Source organism: Planococcus citri, chromosome 3 (assembly GCF_950023065.1).
Source record: "Planococcus citri chromosome 3, ihPlaCitr1.1, whole genome shotgun sequence".
In the NCBI taxonomy this organism is placed as follows: domain Eukaryota; kingdom Metazoa; phylum Arthropoda; class Insecta; order Hemiptera; family Pseudococcidae; genus Planococcus; species Planococcus citri.
In genome coordinates, this window is record NC_088679.1 from 16,674,552 (window position 1) to 16,692,093 (window position 17,542).

The 17,542-nt window shown below is 35.2% G+C and overlaps 1 protein-coding gene and 1 long non-coding RNA gene across 2 annotated transcripts in view; both read right to left on the minus strand.

The window, feature by feature from the left end:
• Nucleotides 1-17,542, minus strand: part of LOC135841876 (uncharacterized) — a 214,071-nt gene that overhangs the window by 40,832 nt on the left and 155,697 nt on the right. The window lies entirely within an intron of this gene.
• Nucleotides 10,287-14,636, minus strand: LOC135839514 (uncharacterized). The gene has a single exon (XM_065355587.1). The coding sequence runs from the start codon at nt 14,230-14,232 to the stop codon at nt 10,396-10,398; it is 3,837 nt and encodes a 1,278-aa protein (XP_065211659.1). The 5' UTR covers nt 14,233-14,636; the 3' UTR covers nt 10,287-10,395.

Sequence of the window (17,542 nt, forward strand, 5' to 3'; positions counted from 1 at the left end):
TATGAACAGATCAATGGAGATGGGAAGCCGAGATTTATTCTGCATTGGCTTATCCTAGTCCAAGTTAAGGTGAACCAGCTAGTAAGGCCCTCTTGTTATCAACTGATTTCTTTTTTTTGAGACCTTTGGATCCCTGCGGGACATTTTTTTTTTTTAAATCAAAAATTCAAGATTCAACAGACGAGACCTACAACGAAACAGTCGTCGTCTACGCAATCCGCCGAAAAATAAGTAAAAACTGGGCCGCTTAAAAAATTTTCGCCAGGGGATTTTTTCAATTCATCATTTTTGGTGAAAAAGTTTCTGCTGCTCAAAGGAAATAATTCGCTGTTTTACACTCACCTGGTGACTTCTGGTGACAGATTCACTCACAAAATGCCGTACTCAACTCATACGGCCATTTTGATATAAGTACGTACGTACCTATATTATGTTTTATTAACTTCGAAGTTGACACGGCTTTTTTGGCCAATTCATCTGCGATTTTGAGGGGAACTTTTTTTTCATTCTTCAACTGTGAAATTGGAAAAAGTCGGAATTACCAAAATTGGAGATAGCCACGAGACTGCCTCTTTCGAATCTAGAAAAAATTGAAAATTGGAAGTGTTTTACTGGGCTGTTGAAAATTTGAAAAGTCTTATCAGAATACAAAAAATTCCGAATTGAATAGTATGAAAAGATTTTTTTAAATTATTAATCAAAATCACCCATTTTTGGCTAATTTTTTAATTTTCGGCCGCAATTTTCAGGGATTGCATTTAGATGGCATTGTCACCTTGTGGAAAAACGACGCTCGTATCAATTTGAATATCGTTCGACAGCTCCAGAACTGGTGAAAAAAGATATCTTTTTTTTTTTCGGTCTTTGTTTCAATTTTTGTATTTTTTGTCCATTTTCCACGAAACGGTCATCGTCGCCGAAATAAGAGAATAAAATTCTCCTAAACTTGAAAACTTTTATTTTCGAAGTAGGTTGTTGACCTTTTACAGTTCAACAAACCGATACAATAACAATGACAAGAGCTAAAAAACTCGTACTACTTAAGTTGCCCCTATTTCAGCTTCCGCGTTTATCGAGCGACAATTCTGGAGCAAATTCAAAATTCTGGAGAAATGAATTATTTATTCGTGTTCAGCGATATCGAAAACATTTTATTTTCAGATTCGAACATAAGAGTGTTTAAATCACTAAATGGTACTAGCACCACGCTAGCAGCATTTTTCTTTCGGCAGGGTCTACCTCTGGTTGGAACGAATCCACCAAAAGCGCAGATGTGGTAACACTGTTTTTTTTGCTTATTAGTGCATTTCCGCCGGTTCTAGCTCAGGAACCCATTGTAAAAAAATTCCCTTCCCCCAGAACATTTCCGCCGGAGTAGTGCAAGAATGTCAAAAACGATTTTTTGTTAGATGTGTAACCTTATAACTCCGAAGGTGCGATTTATTCAGAGCGGAAATTCTCATTCGTAAGGAGTTCCCTCCAAATTTCATCTCAGAACATTTCCGCCTGCTTTCACCGTGGGCTAGTCTCATCATGTAATAAAATGCCCAAATAATATGGAAGATTTCGGTATGCGACCTGCGCCGCCGACTATTTTGACCAATTTTTCAAAATTGCTATATGAAAATTGAAAAATGGCCCTGGAGAGCTGAAATATCAACTTCGGCAGCTGAAAATCTAACTGTATGTCTATTTTGATATTTTCTTCATCTTAGCTCTGTTCTATTCGCTACTCCGAGCAGCTCCGAGCAGAAATTTTTTACTCCTTTTTCTGCTCTTTTTACACTACCTGAAAAGGAAGTGTAAAAGGAGTAACTTGGTTGTTCCCTGATAACAAAAATCACAGTTTTTCTACTTTATTTGAAGTGAGAGCTGAAAAAAACAAGATATAAAAATCAAATTTCTGCTCGGAGCTGCTCGGAGTAGCGAATAGAACAGAGCTCTTGATCCAAAAAGTGATGTGTTTTTCAATTTTTTTATTTTTATATCGGGTTTTTGAAATTTTGAATTTTAGACTAAAATGTAAAAAATTGAATTTAATCACGAATCTGATGCATTATTTGTAAAATTAGTGAGAGACAGAGGCAAGAGGTTATTTCGATTTTCGATTCAATTCTTATGTTTCAATTCTTCCTACGGTTTCAATTCCATTTTCAGTTTTTTCCGCCTTTAAATCGAATATAATCGAATGTATGTACAAATATATGTAGTTATGTACATTGTACATTGTCCACCATTTTTTAAAAAGTAAGTATTTATTTACTTTTTAAACTGAAAAAGTACCTATGTCTTATTTATTTATTTATTTATTTTAAAACTATGTACTCTCTTCTAATTCGATTAAAAAATTTCCATTAAACGTTTTGAAAATGAAATCGGAGATGAAAACCTTAGGTATAGGTACATTTGTTGACTCTTTTCTAACGCCACTTAAAGAATTGTTGGCTCATTTTAAAAATAACTTAAAAAATTATTTAGATTTACATTTTAAAAAGCAAGGAGTAAAAATTTCAAATTGATCAACTTGAAAAAAAAATACTTAAATGCTGAAAAATGTTATTAGAAATTGTTAGCTGGTAAAAAAAAAATTGAAAGTGCTTAGCATGATTTGCGATGCTGCTCAAATTCACGTTGCGATGTATGTACCTATACAATCTCAAGTTTTAAAGAAAACTTGATCGTTTATGAGATTGTACGAGTAACTTAATATACCTAATTAGATTTCAGTACATTTGCTCTGGTTTTAGCTCAGCAGCCACCAAAATTTCCTTTCTAGGATGAGCAACAAAATTTTACAATTTTTTTTCTCTCATCATGATACTTAGAAGATTTCAGCACCGGCTTCTGAGCTAGAACTGGTGCAGATGTACTAGCACTGACTTCCGAACTACAACCACCTCAAATGTACTATACGTACCTACTATACACAAATATATTTTACATATCAAAACTGAAAACTACTTCTACCAATACGAGTAGGTAGCTAGGTACCTAGCTGTGCCCACTCGCACACAATTCTCCACTTATAATAGTGTACATAATGTGCATGCATGGAAAAATTATTCAAATTGAAAACTATTCCCAACAAAGTTGTGGGTATTTGTACAAAGTTCTGTGGTTGTAATAGTAGGTAAGTATAAGTAGCTGCAGAGAAAGTTAATTCTATAATCGGAAACCGTCTCTCCCACATACGTAGCTGTGCTTGTACACAATTCTTCAGTTATAATAGTATACATAAGTACGTGAAGAAATTTGAATTGAAATCCGTTTCCAACAAAGCTGTGCCTGTACCTACTTGTACAGTGTTCTTCAGCTGTAATGATACATATATAAGCAGAAAATAAGTCTCCACTATTATACATCCTTACATGGGTGAATTTGAATATTGGAAACTGCTTTCAACATACCTAACCGTTTTGTACGCAGTTCTTCAGTTATAATAATATTATAAATACATATGTAGGTACTTGAGGAAATTCAAATTGAAAACGGTTTCCAACAAAGTAGTACCTACTTGTATGTACAAAGTTGTTTCGTTATAATAGTACATAATAAGTAGAGAATAATTCTCTGCCAGTAAGCATGCATACTTACATGGGTAAATTTTGAATTTATTATTAAATAATAAATAAATTCGAATTGATAACAGTTTCCAACATACCTAGCTGGGTTGCACACAGCTCTTCAGTTATAATATAGTAATACATAAGTGCATAAAAAATTAATACCTAAATGTACCTGTACACAATTCTACTGGTAAAATAGTATACATTACATACCTACGTATAAGTATAGTAAGTACATACTACTTGAAAATGCAGGACTTGATTGAAAAAATCAAGAAATTGGAAATCACTCCCAAGAATTTAGTAATTGGTCCATTCTCCATAAATCTCCTTAACTACATGTCGCTGAATATCAACATCAGCCCAGAAGAATTAGCACAATGCAAACAAATGTTACCGACATTCGAAGTTGGTTGGCTTCACGATTCCATCATAAATGCTTACATTTACTCAGTTTTGGTCAAAAACAAAACTGTCCATGTTGGAATAACGATGCGAGGCTACTGTACAAACACTGACCTAGATTTTGACTTGAATTTTGTCACAAAATGTGACTCAGAGAAGATAATATTCCTTCCGAGTAATCCGACTGGAGTACACTGGATCCTACTACTTCTTGACAAAATCAATCATGTGTTATATGTATACGATCCATTAGTGAGTGAAAATTGCTATTGTGACGATAAGACAAGAATATTCTTTTGTGGTTGGGTCAATCAATATTTCCACAAGACAGGCAGTCCACTAGCAATTTGTTTCCCAGCTCATAAAGTGCAAACTGACGATTACAACTGTGGTACGTTCGTGTGCTGGTTTGCATACTGTATTGTTAATGGGCTATCACTAATGGACGAACACTTACAAATGGATAGTTTCAGAGACGAAATTTGGAGGGAACTCCTTACGAATGGGAATTTTGTCTCTGAATAAATCGCACCTTCGGAGTAATAAGGTTACACATCAAACAAAAAAAAAATCGTTTTTGACATTTTTTTTTTTGGCATTTTACTTTTTCTCAAATGAAAGATCCAGAGAAAGGGAAAATTGTTTTTTCAATAGGCTCCTGAGCTGTGAGCTAAAATCGGCGGAAATCACCTACTCCAAGGAGTCTCCTGAGCTAAAATCGGCGGAAATCACCTACTACTACTACTGCCCCTTTGGTCTTGATCAAGCGCGTGTGTCGAAATTTTCCTATGACAACGCCGTGGAAAAACATGAGCGTCGGGAAAGCGATTTTTGAAAATTTTAAAATGAAAAATTTTACTGTGGGAGTTGAACTCACAACTGGCAGCTAAAATTTTAAAGGTGTGGTGTGGTACTTGGGCCAAGGGCTACCTCTGAGACCACTTGATATTCCCTGTGAGAATCACGCATGTATTCGTCATTTTAACCACATAAGGCACACGTTAATGCTGAATTCTACTGAAAGTATGTATGTACGTACGAGTTTACGTAGATGCCATTTAATGATATGAGATCGACGTTCTCAGATATTTCTGGAAATTTAGTATAATGCGTTAGAACAAGACTAAAAAAGAACCTTAGACAAGCGTTTAGGTAGGTAGATAATTTTCCCTTAAATGCCTAACTGTGGTGAATTTCACCACACCAGTTTTTTGTTGCGTTGTGCGTCGGGGGTTGGTGGGCGGCTGCTTGATTTTTCAAGTAACACACAACTGAATCATAATATATTTGAAAAATGAATCTGGACGAGCGATATATCGAGTAGTACGTTTTCGAGGTCACTGAATACGAATATGAACTTATTTTCTGGGTCCAACCCCTCAAAGCCCTTCTGTGCCCCAAAAAAAGGGGTCAACAAATTTTGAAAAATCGTGAAAAGTCGAGTGTTATACATTGAATGGTATGTTTTCGAGGATACTGAACCCGAATATGAAGTTTTTTTCTGCTTATGATTCCTCAAAACTTTCTTACGCTCCCTAAATAGGATAAAAATTTGAAAAGTTGCCAAAAAATCGTGTAATATATCGAATAGTAGGTATGTTTTCAAGATCGCTCAGATCGCTGAATACAAGACTATAGAGTACGGACTCACTTTCATTATCTCATTGGCGACTTATCAAATAGGGTTCATCTGAAAACACACCAGTGAGAAAATGTTTCCTTCCTTCTTTATAAAGAAAATGAACTTATTTGGTACTTCTTATTACATCACAGGTGGATGCGATTGATTTTTTCTATAAGGTAAAGTGCCCTAATTCCAACCACTTTTTTTTAAATGCATTTTCGGATATCTCAATTTGAATTTTTTTTAAAAGTTGTGTAACCATTTGATAAAGTAACTATTCAAAATTCATTTGGCATTGTCACCTTGTGGAAAAACCATCCCCAGAAAAAAAAATGAACTTTAGTGAAAAGTGTCAAATCGCAAATTTTCATTTTTGGGTCCCTAATTCCAACCACCTACTTTTACTATGAAAAAAAGGAGTGTAAATTGCAAAAAATACAAAGTTTATTGATTAAAATACAAAAGTAATTAAATCTTCATTTATTATTAAAGTGTCACATGCCGAGATTTGCAAATTTGAGGGCAGTAAAAAACAAAGTTTCAAGATTCTTCATCATACCTGAATTTAAAGACTCAAAAATTCATTATGTAAAAAGAGGTGTATCTGACGATATTTTTCCCCTCAAAGGCCTTAATTTCACTCAACAATGATGACGGCAGCTCTTTTCTCCTACCTACCACTAATTTACTGGGTATTAAAAATTTTTGAAAATGAATTATAATGTTGTACTTGCTGGTGATTGGAATTAGGACCCCCACAGAGATTTGAAAATTGTGAAATTAATGGGCCTTCCGTGAGTGGTTCCTACAAATGAATACCGCACATATGTTGAAAACTATCTACTTTCAAGATATATTTATCAAACTTGACGAAAAACTTCGTTAAAAAAATTCCATCGGTATTTTTCTCCGAGCTTCCTTGCAACCAGCAATTTTGAAATGTGGTTTTTCGGCGATGATTTTTTTCCATTTGGCTTTCAGGTGCTGGCGTTCTGTACGTCATCATTTAATCACTTTAGCAACATAATTTCACAAACACCCGCTAGGTAGCGTTATCAACGGACGAGAAATTGAAAGTGGTTGGAATTAGGCACTGGGTGGAATTTGGGCACTTTACCTTATGTACTCGTATTTACTGAATTGGTCAGTTAAAATGATTTTATACAGACCAATTCAGTACATTTTTCACTGTTTTGCAGTAAAAAACTAATGCTTTTAAAAAGGCAAAATGTCGTGACTGCTAAGCAGTGAAATTTGACTGTTTCAAATTTAGAGAGTATATGGGTAATTCTCAGAAAAAGGTAAAAATCGTGTACATGGCAAATTTCTCAAAGGTTTTAGCATGAATTTTTTTTTTTTTGGTCCATTCAAGGATCATCCCCCACACATTTCACATATGGTATTGAAATTTTTAGCCCCTCCTTTCATTAGTGTACATTCGATTTTATACCCCAAATGTCCTTCAACTTGGTTGTCACACACCATGTTTTTGAAAATGAATGTTTTAAAGTGTCATGAACTTCATTTTTTTGGGGAAAAATTGGCACGTACTCATTATCATAGAACACGAAGGTCCATTATTGTGCAGATTGCAATTGGAATAAGTCCATAGGAAGCTGACATTTCACATTTGAAAACTGTCACACACTTTTTGCGCAAATTTTCGAGCAATTTTCAATTATTTTTGGTAGCTTCCCAATCCAATATTTTTTTCTGGTGAGTGGCTGCACTGGTTCACTGTCTTCATAAAAATGTTACCCCGCAATGTTATTCTCATAACCTACGCAATGGCTCGTTCTCATCGTACTTGTCTCTGAAAATATGATATTTCGCAAAATTGGTGTCCTTCGCCTTGCCTTTTTATTTACCCTGATGAACCCGCCAAAAAACGATAATTGAGAAAGGGAAGTTATTCTACATGATAAGTACACATTTATTACGTGTTAAAAATCGAATAATGTCCAGTAGGTAAGGCTAGAAACGAAAAAAACGTTGAGATTGTCCTTCGGCTTGTCCAGCGCCCATTTGTCCTTCGACTTGGCCAAATTTCAGACAGCTGTACTTTTATCGCGCTAGTCGACATATTACACGAAAAAACAAGCAAAATTTGACATTTTCTCCCTCCCCACACCTCACCTCTACCCCTACCATAAAAATAAGTCCAGATTCGAACTCTGCGGTCTCAAAAACATATCGATCCATATTACGCGATAATATAAGCAAAATTTGACATTTTCCCCCTCCCCACACCTCCCCCTCCACCTCTACATAAAAAATAACTCCAGATTCGAATTCTACGACCTCGAAAACATATCAATCGACATATTACACATCGATGAGGGTCGAATCCTAATTATCGCTGTTTTAGGGGGGGCGGGGTCCACAGTGGGGGGGATTGAATTGAGGCCAACACTAGAACAGGGATCTGAGACACCTATACAAATGATTCCCACTTGAAATTTTCCAAAAAAATGATTTTTATTTTTCAAAATTATGCACATCAAAATTGACCTTTTTTCTGAGAATTACCCATCTCGAATAGTTTTAGTATAGGCTGTTGTATGATGTATTTTCGATCATTATAAGTAGGTAGGTATAGATACCTACTTTTATGAAATTCAAATTGAATTGGAAGTAAGATATACTTCAGAATGCCGCCGCGTCGTCGCCGTTCGTCTACGATCCACTATCATGGCGGAATGATTGCTACGGCCCTACTAGTCGTGTTCGGAATATTTTCGTGCCAAACGCCTATTGAACGTTATGTATTTGTTTTAGGTACCTATATTTATCAACGAAAACAAGATCATTCCCATATAATTCTTCTCCAAGATTTCAGAGTACCTATAGTAGGTACCTACCTAACTCTGATTCAGGAATCCACCGTCGACAGATTTAATAGGTAGGTACAAAGAAGAAAAAGTTCCACACTTCGTAAAAAGTGATTTACAATTTTTGTCTAATTCTTCACTCTCGTTAGTTGAAAAATCGTCAAACACCATCATCAAATAATTTTAAACTAGGGGGCTTCGCCCCCTAGGTCGCTCCGCGACCTCCGCCTCCATAGCTCGCGCACTCGCTTCGCTCGTGCTGCTCGCCCTGGCCCTCGCTTCGCTCAGGCCTCTCGCCCCTCCGGGGCTCACTTTTTTAACAACTCAACTCATGCCCCTGCTCCTAAATGCAAATCAGCTGAAATGTGTCAATAGCAAATTCTACTCTGGTTCTAAAGTACAATGTTTAAAAAATTCAAGTTTGAACAATATTTCTATCAATTTCTACAATGAATTAACGACATTTTTTTTCTCAAAAAACTTACATCTATTCACTTCAGATTTATACTTGGGGTATTGAATTACTCTGGTATACTTACTGACTTGATAATTAGGTATCATCATTTTTTAGGAGTAAAATTTCTGAAATTCTATATGTAAAATTGGGTAGAAAAATGTTTAAAATTTTTGTAAAATGATGTCATAAAATGAGTAGGTAGTGAGTATGCTGCAGTAATTCAATCCTATTAAATGAAAATCTGAGGTAGGATAGTCAAATTTGTATCCCAAGTATAGAAACCCTACCAGTGGTGGCTTAGCTAAGAGAGGGACGTGACTTGAGCCACCCCCCCCCCCCCCCCGCGAGTGAAAATTAGAAATAATGCACGCAATAATGAACCGTTTTTTCGTTTTTTCGACCCATTTTTTTCAACAAATTTTCGCTCTCACTTCACTTGAGCGGTAATTGCACCTTCATTTCCATACAAATTATCATACATTACGAAGAGTTTCCATTACATTACCTCTAATTTCGATTTTTCATACCTAAAAATCTGGTTTTGCCCTCTCTTTGAGAAAATTCTGGCTACACTGTACTGAACCCTTCTCCATCGTCACTTTAACTTTTTTACAAACAATGTTCCACTAAACATTTAAATTTGTGCTGTTGAAATAAAATCCTAACCCAAAAATGATCTCAAGTGTAGAACCTCCTCTCCTTATTATTTTAACAGACACCACATTCCAGTTTTGAAAAAAATAAAATACTATAGCAATGAATGTAACTCGCAACACAACAAACAACAACATCATTCCCTCCTCAACACCCCTACGCTGTAAACACGCCCACATAGCAACGTTCTGAGTGTATTGTTGTCGGTGTGCATTGTAATAAGTGCATTTATAAACAATAGAGAAAGTGTTTTTTCAATTTTTTTGGCCTCTAATTTGAAAAATTCCGATTTTTTTTTCTTGATGACATATCTACACGGCAAAAGGAACGTTTGATAAAAAAAATTGTCGAAATCAGTTCGATAGAAAAGGCTGGCGAACTCTATCAAGGTTTCTACTCGAAATTCTATTGTTTAAACACAATAGAAAACGTGTTTTTTCAATTTTTTCGGCCCTTAATTTCAAAATTTTCGATTTTTTTTTCTTGATGACATATCTACACGTTAAAAGGAACGTTTAAAAAAAAAATTTGTTGAAATCGGTTCAGTAGAAAAGGCTGGCGGACTCTATCAAGGTTTTCCTTCAAACATCTTTTAATATATAAGGATGTTTTCGGGTTCGAGGAGTTCATTACCTCCCCTCCCCCCGGTCCAAAAATATCAGACTTTTACTCGTTTTAAAATAATTTCATTTTAGCACAACTGCTACTGAAATAAATAATTATACATAATTCAAATAGAACTCAATAGGTATTGTATGTAGGTACATATGTATGTATTTGAATAATAAATTACAAAAGCATCATAAAAATGTAAAAACCCATAGGCAGGTATTCAAGAATTTAAAAATTATCGGCAAACTATTCGGGGATTTTATAATGCCCCCATGGTAATGTCTTCTCACTATTTTTAATAATATAACGTTTATCATCAGAAAAGCTTAACGCTACTTTATTAATTAATTGAGTATGTATTTCGTGTTTACAAGATTTAAAAATATACATAGGCTTATGAATAGTTTCTCTGCTATGCAAGACATTTTGAAAATCGTCAGGAGTAATATCAACACTTTTTGATACGCCTTTATTTTTTACCTGCACCTTATCTCCAACGCTAATACAATATGTTTTGGACTTCAATCCAATATAACTCGTTACAATTTCACCTTTGAACTCGTCTTTAAACTTTCCGATTACTTTTTTATTAACACGCGGATAGCCATAAATGTTATCAATTGGATAATCGCTCGTATCAAACCATTGAGGTAAATCAAGTCGCATGTCCTCGTACACATCGTGGGTGCGAATATCGTAAAAGAGGGAATCGGTGTCTGTGTATAATAAATCCGCATCATCGCCATATTTTTTTTTTATGTACGAGTAATGGAAATCGTACATCACTGTCTTCGACAGGTCCAGAACCGCGAATCCTACATAAATTGGTTTATCGTACTTAATTTTGACCCGAGTCAATTGAATCGCGACCAGCGTTTCATTGAATATATCACACGAATGAAATTGTGGTAAATTGACGAAATGTCGCGCACCGCGACGTTTACCTATATTATCCCAATGTGTGATTAGTTTTACATCGACTCTTTTATCAACGTTTTCCATCGTTTTCCCAAAAACAGCATTATTCATCAATTTAAAAAAATCTTTTTCGAATTGATTCGTCGCGAGCATTCTTTTGTTAGTGTTTAGATCTATGTAGCTTTTTAGCCAATCCGACTGTTTGAATTGTAAAATTCGATGAACTTTAACTAATGTCAAGCCATTTTGTAAACACTGTTTTAGATTTCGATAGTGAATGATATAATTTGTTTTATCACAAACGTCGGCGATGAGCTTGCTTTGTTTAGATTTTGATGCCTGTGGAATAATATTTCTTGGGCAAAATGGAAAATCGGCGTGTTCATCATGTAACTCATTCGAATACTTCAGATCTACTTCCAAGATGTATCCGGTATCGCTGTCATCACTCAAATCATGAATATTATCTGAATCAAGCTCATTAGGACCTATCCACTTGAATTCTCCGTATGGTAGGTACTGAGACATGGCTGCGCCATATAGGTTGTTGGCGTCTAAATATACCAGATAATTAGACGGTTTTGACTTATCGTAATTTTCTATATATTTATTATTCGCGGTTGCTTTTCGTTTCACACATTGTGCCAAACCACCTCGAATGCCTTTTTTTATGAAGCACATCATATCAATGTCGGTAAACAAGTCTAACCGGATGCCGGTATGTTTCAACATTGCATCCCAACTCAGTCCAGGTGAAGTGTAATACTGAGCTGGATCTAATTGATACGTTTTTAAGCAAACAGTGCGAAAATTTTCAAACACGTCGGTTAAAAGTAACACATCAGTTTCTAAATACAAATCTGAATATTCCCCTAATGTCTTACACTTAAATTTCTGCCATATCTGTTGCACTCTGGTGTATTCTTCTTTAGAAATACCTTTATCTTTCAACTTTGAGTAAAATACATCTTGAGGAGGAATACTCTGTTCTTTCAATTTATTTCGCCCATCTATGTACTCATAGGGGAAAACACCTTTCTCTTTCAGTAACTGAAATTCATCATCATCGGGGAAACGAGCTTTCATGTTGCTCATTTGATTCGGTTCGAGATTTTTAACCAACTCATCCAAACTCGCATTCATAAATCGACGCGAATCCAAAAACCGTACTTTAACTGTGCACTCTTTTTTGGAATCGCGATTCCAGATTTTAACGTGTTTGGTGAATGAAATATATTTTTCTTTAGAGTTTGGAATGACTTCAACGCGTTCTTTATCATAGTCAATTCCCGGAATGATGAAATGCGCGTCGTAGTTCGATAAATTATGAAATATTACCGGAATAAATTTCGCTCGTTGCATGTTAATGTTACAATCTGAATGAGCAGCGCCGCGAAACTCACCGGTATAATGATCGTGATCTTTTACTTTATCATCATCCAGTAACCCTTGCTTACAAATATGACACTCAGTTGCACTAGTAAAACTAGACATTTCTTCAACAGACAAAGGTAGCATTTTTTTAGTTTTTAAATGCCGATATATACGATTGGTTTGGTCCACGATGTACTCCCAAAATTTTTTTACGCAGTCACGACCACGATATATGTGAAACGAATCCAATTTATCGTTGTTACGACATTTAACTTTGCAAGCGAAACTAAATGGTTTGTGTTTGGATACGTTCTCCGTGTACGATTTCTCAGCTAGGATTTTTGGATCGAGAGAACATGTGGCGTAATTTTTAAACGATGCTTCGAAATCCGCGTAAATCACAAACGGAACTTCTAATTGTTTTTTGAAATTCTTCTTGTGAAAATGCACGTACGATTCATGTTCTGAGGGTAGTATCGTGCATACGTGATTACAATCGTGCTTTTGATGTAGTTTCAGTTTTTCTTCGGTAGGAAAATTGATAAAACAGTGCCTACATAGGAATTTTTTATGTTCCCTACTATTGATTTGTGAAGATAACAATCGGCTTAGGTTTTTGATCCAGCAATAATGAGAGTTAAAATTGTCGTCTTGAACCAACAATAGATCAATTTCATGGTCAGCAGCTTTATTTTTAGTACGATACAACGGTCCTACAATTTTTTCCTCTTTTATACCAAGCACATTAACACTAATTTTCGGGTTAACTCTTTCAAATTTTCCTATATCTGAAAGCATTACTGGGAAACCTATACCGTCAAAATTGACGCCTACTTTGTCATATTGGGGATAGGATGAAACACGATCAGCATTTTTTTGGACTGGATAGAGAGCTGAGACTACCGCCCAAGCGAAACATTTGTCGTCATCATTCTTAACATTTATTACAGCTTTCTTTAATTTAATCCATTCGGGTAGTGATAAATACGATCCACCTCTTAACGGATCATATTTTGAGAAATTTATCTCCAAGAACTGAATGCACTCTAAAGACCACCCGGATCCAGATTCTTGGAATTCTTCACTTTTGGTAATAATCGCATGTTTAAAAACGTCATAGCAGGAACTGAAGTCGTTACCGTTATCATCTTCGTTACTTTCGCTGCAATATGTGATATTTTTCGTGGCGAATGATTTAACCTCGGCGGAATTCTCGACTGTGGGTTTACTACACAAAGCGAATAATTCGAAATTGAATTTAAAATTGTAGTATTCACGTTTTACTTGATCGGCGACTGTATCAACATCCGTCCTGATAGCATCCATAAAATCACTGACAACCAGGAAAGAAGACGCTGCTGTTATTCTGTATACAGCGATTCGATCTTTAAACGCGCTCTTAATTATCTTCACTCGTTCGTTTGGTGTTTGATGGGCGACGTTGTTCTTGTGTTTTAAAGTACGCTGATGACCACCCCATTGACGTATCTCGACGTGGACATTACAAAAATCGCAGAATTTTTGCCGTTTTGGAGGAGGTGGCGATGTATTCAGATCAACAGCGGCCTTCGAAGTGCTTGGGATGGCAGCAGTGTTCGGATGGTTTTTTTTCAACGAAGCTGCAGCTTTACCTCGACAAACTTTCTCGTGGATTTTGTAATTATCCGAGCGAAAATACTTTTTACAAGAAATACAATGAATTTTACCTATGTTTAAGTGCACATTTACGATATGACGTCTCAGATATAGTTTTTTCGTACATTTTGTTTCACAATCGTTGCAAGAAAACATTGTATCGAGTACCACACACGTAATCGAACACGACTATTTAACTAGGTACCTGAGAATGAAATAAATGAAATGAAGCACAAACGCGGGATAATGTGAACGATTCTTACGAATGCATCGCGAACACTAAATGAAGTGATGTCATGATTTGTGCTATGTGCTAATGATACGAAACAGAAGCACGTCTCATAAACGTGGACAATGTAATCGACAATAAGCGCAGGGTGCGATAATGAGTCATCCATGAGACGCGTATACCTATATAGTCTGTTCCAAATAAGAAACGCAAACTGACAACCCGCAACACAGGACGAGGCGTGATGTTCGGGGGGGGAACTGACGGGAGGTAAACAACATTACACAGCAACGAAAAGCAAACCAGTTATCAATTTAGTTGGTTTAGCGTAGTGCTCAACCTTGCTTGTTCATGTGGACCCTATGTTTTTGCGCCGTGAAAAGTTTGCGTTTCTTATTTGGAACAGAGTATAGGAACTAGGAAGCAGTCTTTCGTGTTTTTCGGGAGAAGAGAGCGAAGTCTGTGTCTCTGCAAGTTCGTTTCTCGATAGGACGAAAATACTGAATAATTAATTACATTATGTTTAGGTTCGATTTCGCAATAATCGGCGGAAATTATCTTCTTCAGATGCTCAAGTAGATAAGTATGCATATTTCAAAAACGTCAGAATGTCTAAAAATAATATAAGTGGGTAGGTAGAGGTACCTCTTTTGCTCATACCGGTAGCGTCCAAAATAATTTTCAAAACACTGTGAAAGTGAAATATCCTCATAGTTGAAGCTGAAGCTACCCAATCTCTAATTTCAAGATTTTAAGGTACCTACCTAAGTATATTTTTATAAAATGAGCTCTGCATAAATATGGGTCCAAAAATACCAATATTTTTTCCCACGCAAGTCGAAAAATATCTTCAAAATACGGTTATGTACATGGTTAGAACAATAACCTAAAAAGATACGCGTGGAGCAGGGTTGGCCGTAAACTAAATACTTTACTTAGTTTACAGTAAAATGTAATGTAAAATTGTAAAGTAAAATATTTTTATTTTACTATAAAGTAAACTAACAGGTAAACTTCGTAAAATTTCGTGTTTTTGGTCAGTTTTTGTACTGTTTTGACGTTTTGAGTTCCTAAAAACACGTTTTGAATATCTCTGTGTTCATAATTAATGAAAAATGAAATGAATTTGCACAAAAGACGAAACAAATGAAAATTTGGTAAAAAAAACAATGTAAACAAAGCACAAAACCCTAGGGTTTTGAATGCCAGATTTCAATTTTGACCCACTGACACTCAATTTAAAGTTAAAATAACAATAATCACACAAAATAGGTAATTATGCCATCATTAGAACTGAAACAAAGCAAAGAAAAAAGCTGAGAACGCAAAAACGAAGAGAAATTAATCTAAATTTTGATTTTCCAACGAAAAAAACAAAGAATAGTTTACTTTACTTTTACTTTACATATTCAATTTACATTACATTTTACTTTACGTGTAAAGTAAACTATGTAAAAAATAATACTTTATGGTAAAGGCACATCCCTGGCGTGGAGTTTTACCCACCTACTCGTACGTACCTACGTATTAATTTTAGAATAACAACAGTTCTTTTCAATTTTTCCATCAACTTTTTGAATTGTTTTGGAATGTTGAAATCCATGAAGGATCTTAAATTTTTCAAATGGGCAGCTGAATTTCATCTTGCTTGCTACTCTATGACCAGGGTTTTCATGCTTCGACCAAGAAATGAACGAAATCAATAGATTTCATGAAAAAGTTAAACTTATTCATCAAACAACCTCTGATTTTTTATTACACTCTGAATAGGTATAATATACTTGAAAAACACAATTAATAAATTAAACCTGTTGTTCCTATCATCAAACAGTAATATGCAACCGAAACAACACGTTCTGTTCAAATTATGTTTAAAGCAACTCTATCCGTAATTCCGTATCAACGCAACCACGGACAGAATCATATCACTGAATATGTATGTATTATTTCACGTAACAAAATAGATTTTGAATTATATGTACATACTTCATATTTCTAATGTGATTAAAAAATCATGTTTTACGTTTCGAATTATCAATTTTTCGCTCTTGCTTTGCTCGGGCCGATTTGAATTCTACTGCGCAAATTTTCAAACATTTCCTAGAATGGAAAATCAACTCGAGAAATTCCTAAAACATTATCCAATCAATGAAAGAATTCAAATAGGTACATTTTTTATTCGACGTCGAATAAAAAATGTATTTGAAAGGGAAGTTGGGATCAAAAACATACGTTCGCGTTCCCTTCTTGAAAAAAAGGTTTGAATCACCTCTGGCCAATTTGTTAAAAAAATCCGGGAGATCTGTAGTAAAAAGTTGGTAACAATCCATCGAGAAAAGTTGGGAGAATGCCACGCTTCTATTGCTGATGGTTTTTTGAAGCAATGAAATTAATATGTAAAATGAAAAATAAATCAGTCAGATTCTTTGTTTAGTATAACTTTTTTAATCATCTGAGAAACCTATACTTGGTTACTTTTTTCAGCAGGTACACATTTTTGATGACCTCGCGAGGGTTAAAAATCATTTTTGACATTTCGATATACCTATTTAAAGAAGCATAGAAGAATTAGAATAGGTATACCCTAATACTTGATATCGTCGAGCGTCAAGTTATTTTGAATTTTCACACCTTAATTCTATTTTTTAAATATTTTTTCCGCATAAGTAGGTAAGTATAGGTACCTACCTACAAAAATTCGCAAAGAAGTAAAAAACATAAATTCCCACATTTAGTGGCACAAACGTGGTTTTCACTTTCAGTTCTTCATTACGACGAATAGGTAGGTATGCATGGTGGGGAAAGTACAAAATGAGCAACTGTTGAAAACAGATGGAAAAATATATTTTACTCATTATTTAATTTTTGCGTGTACGTGTCGAATGGTGCAGTTATATCTGCACATTTTTCAATTATTCTTTACGAATGAGCCAAATGTTTGGTACCAATTACCAAGTACATATAAACGGCGATACCCAACACCGAAGTCTTGTTCAAATTAAACAAGTAGAGTACAAGCCTTGTGCGTGGTTGCTTACAAAATGTTTCGTGAGAGTAGATTTTTGTCGACTTTAGTGTTGCTGTTGCTTAATAATCAGGTAAACCAATAAAGATAGGTACAAAAAAATGATCAATTTTTTCTACGAATATCACACGTGAGTTGATATGGACTGATTTTGTCAAATTTTAATATGTACTTAATTATCTGCCCGAATGATTCTTCATTTGACTTGAATT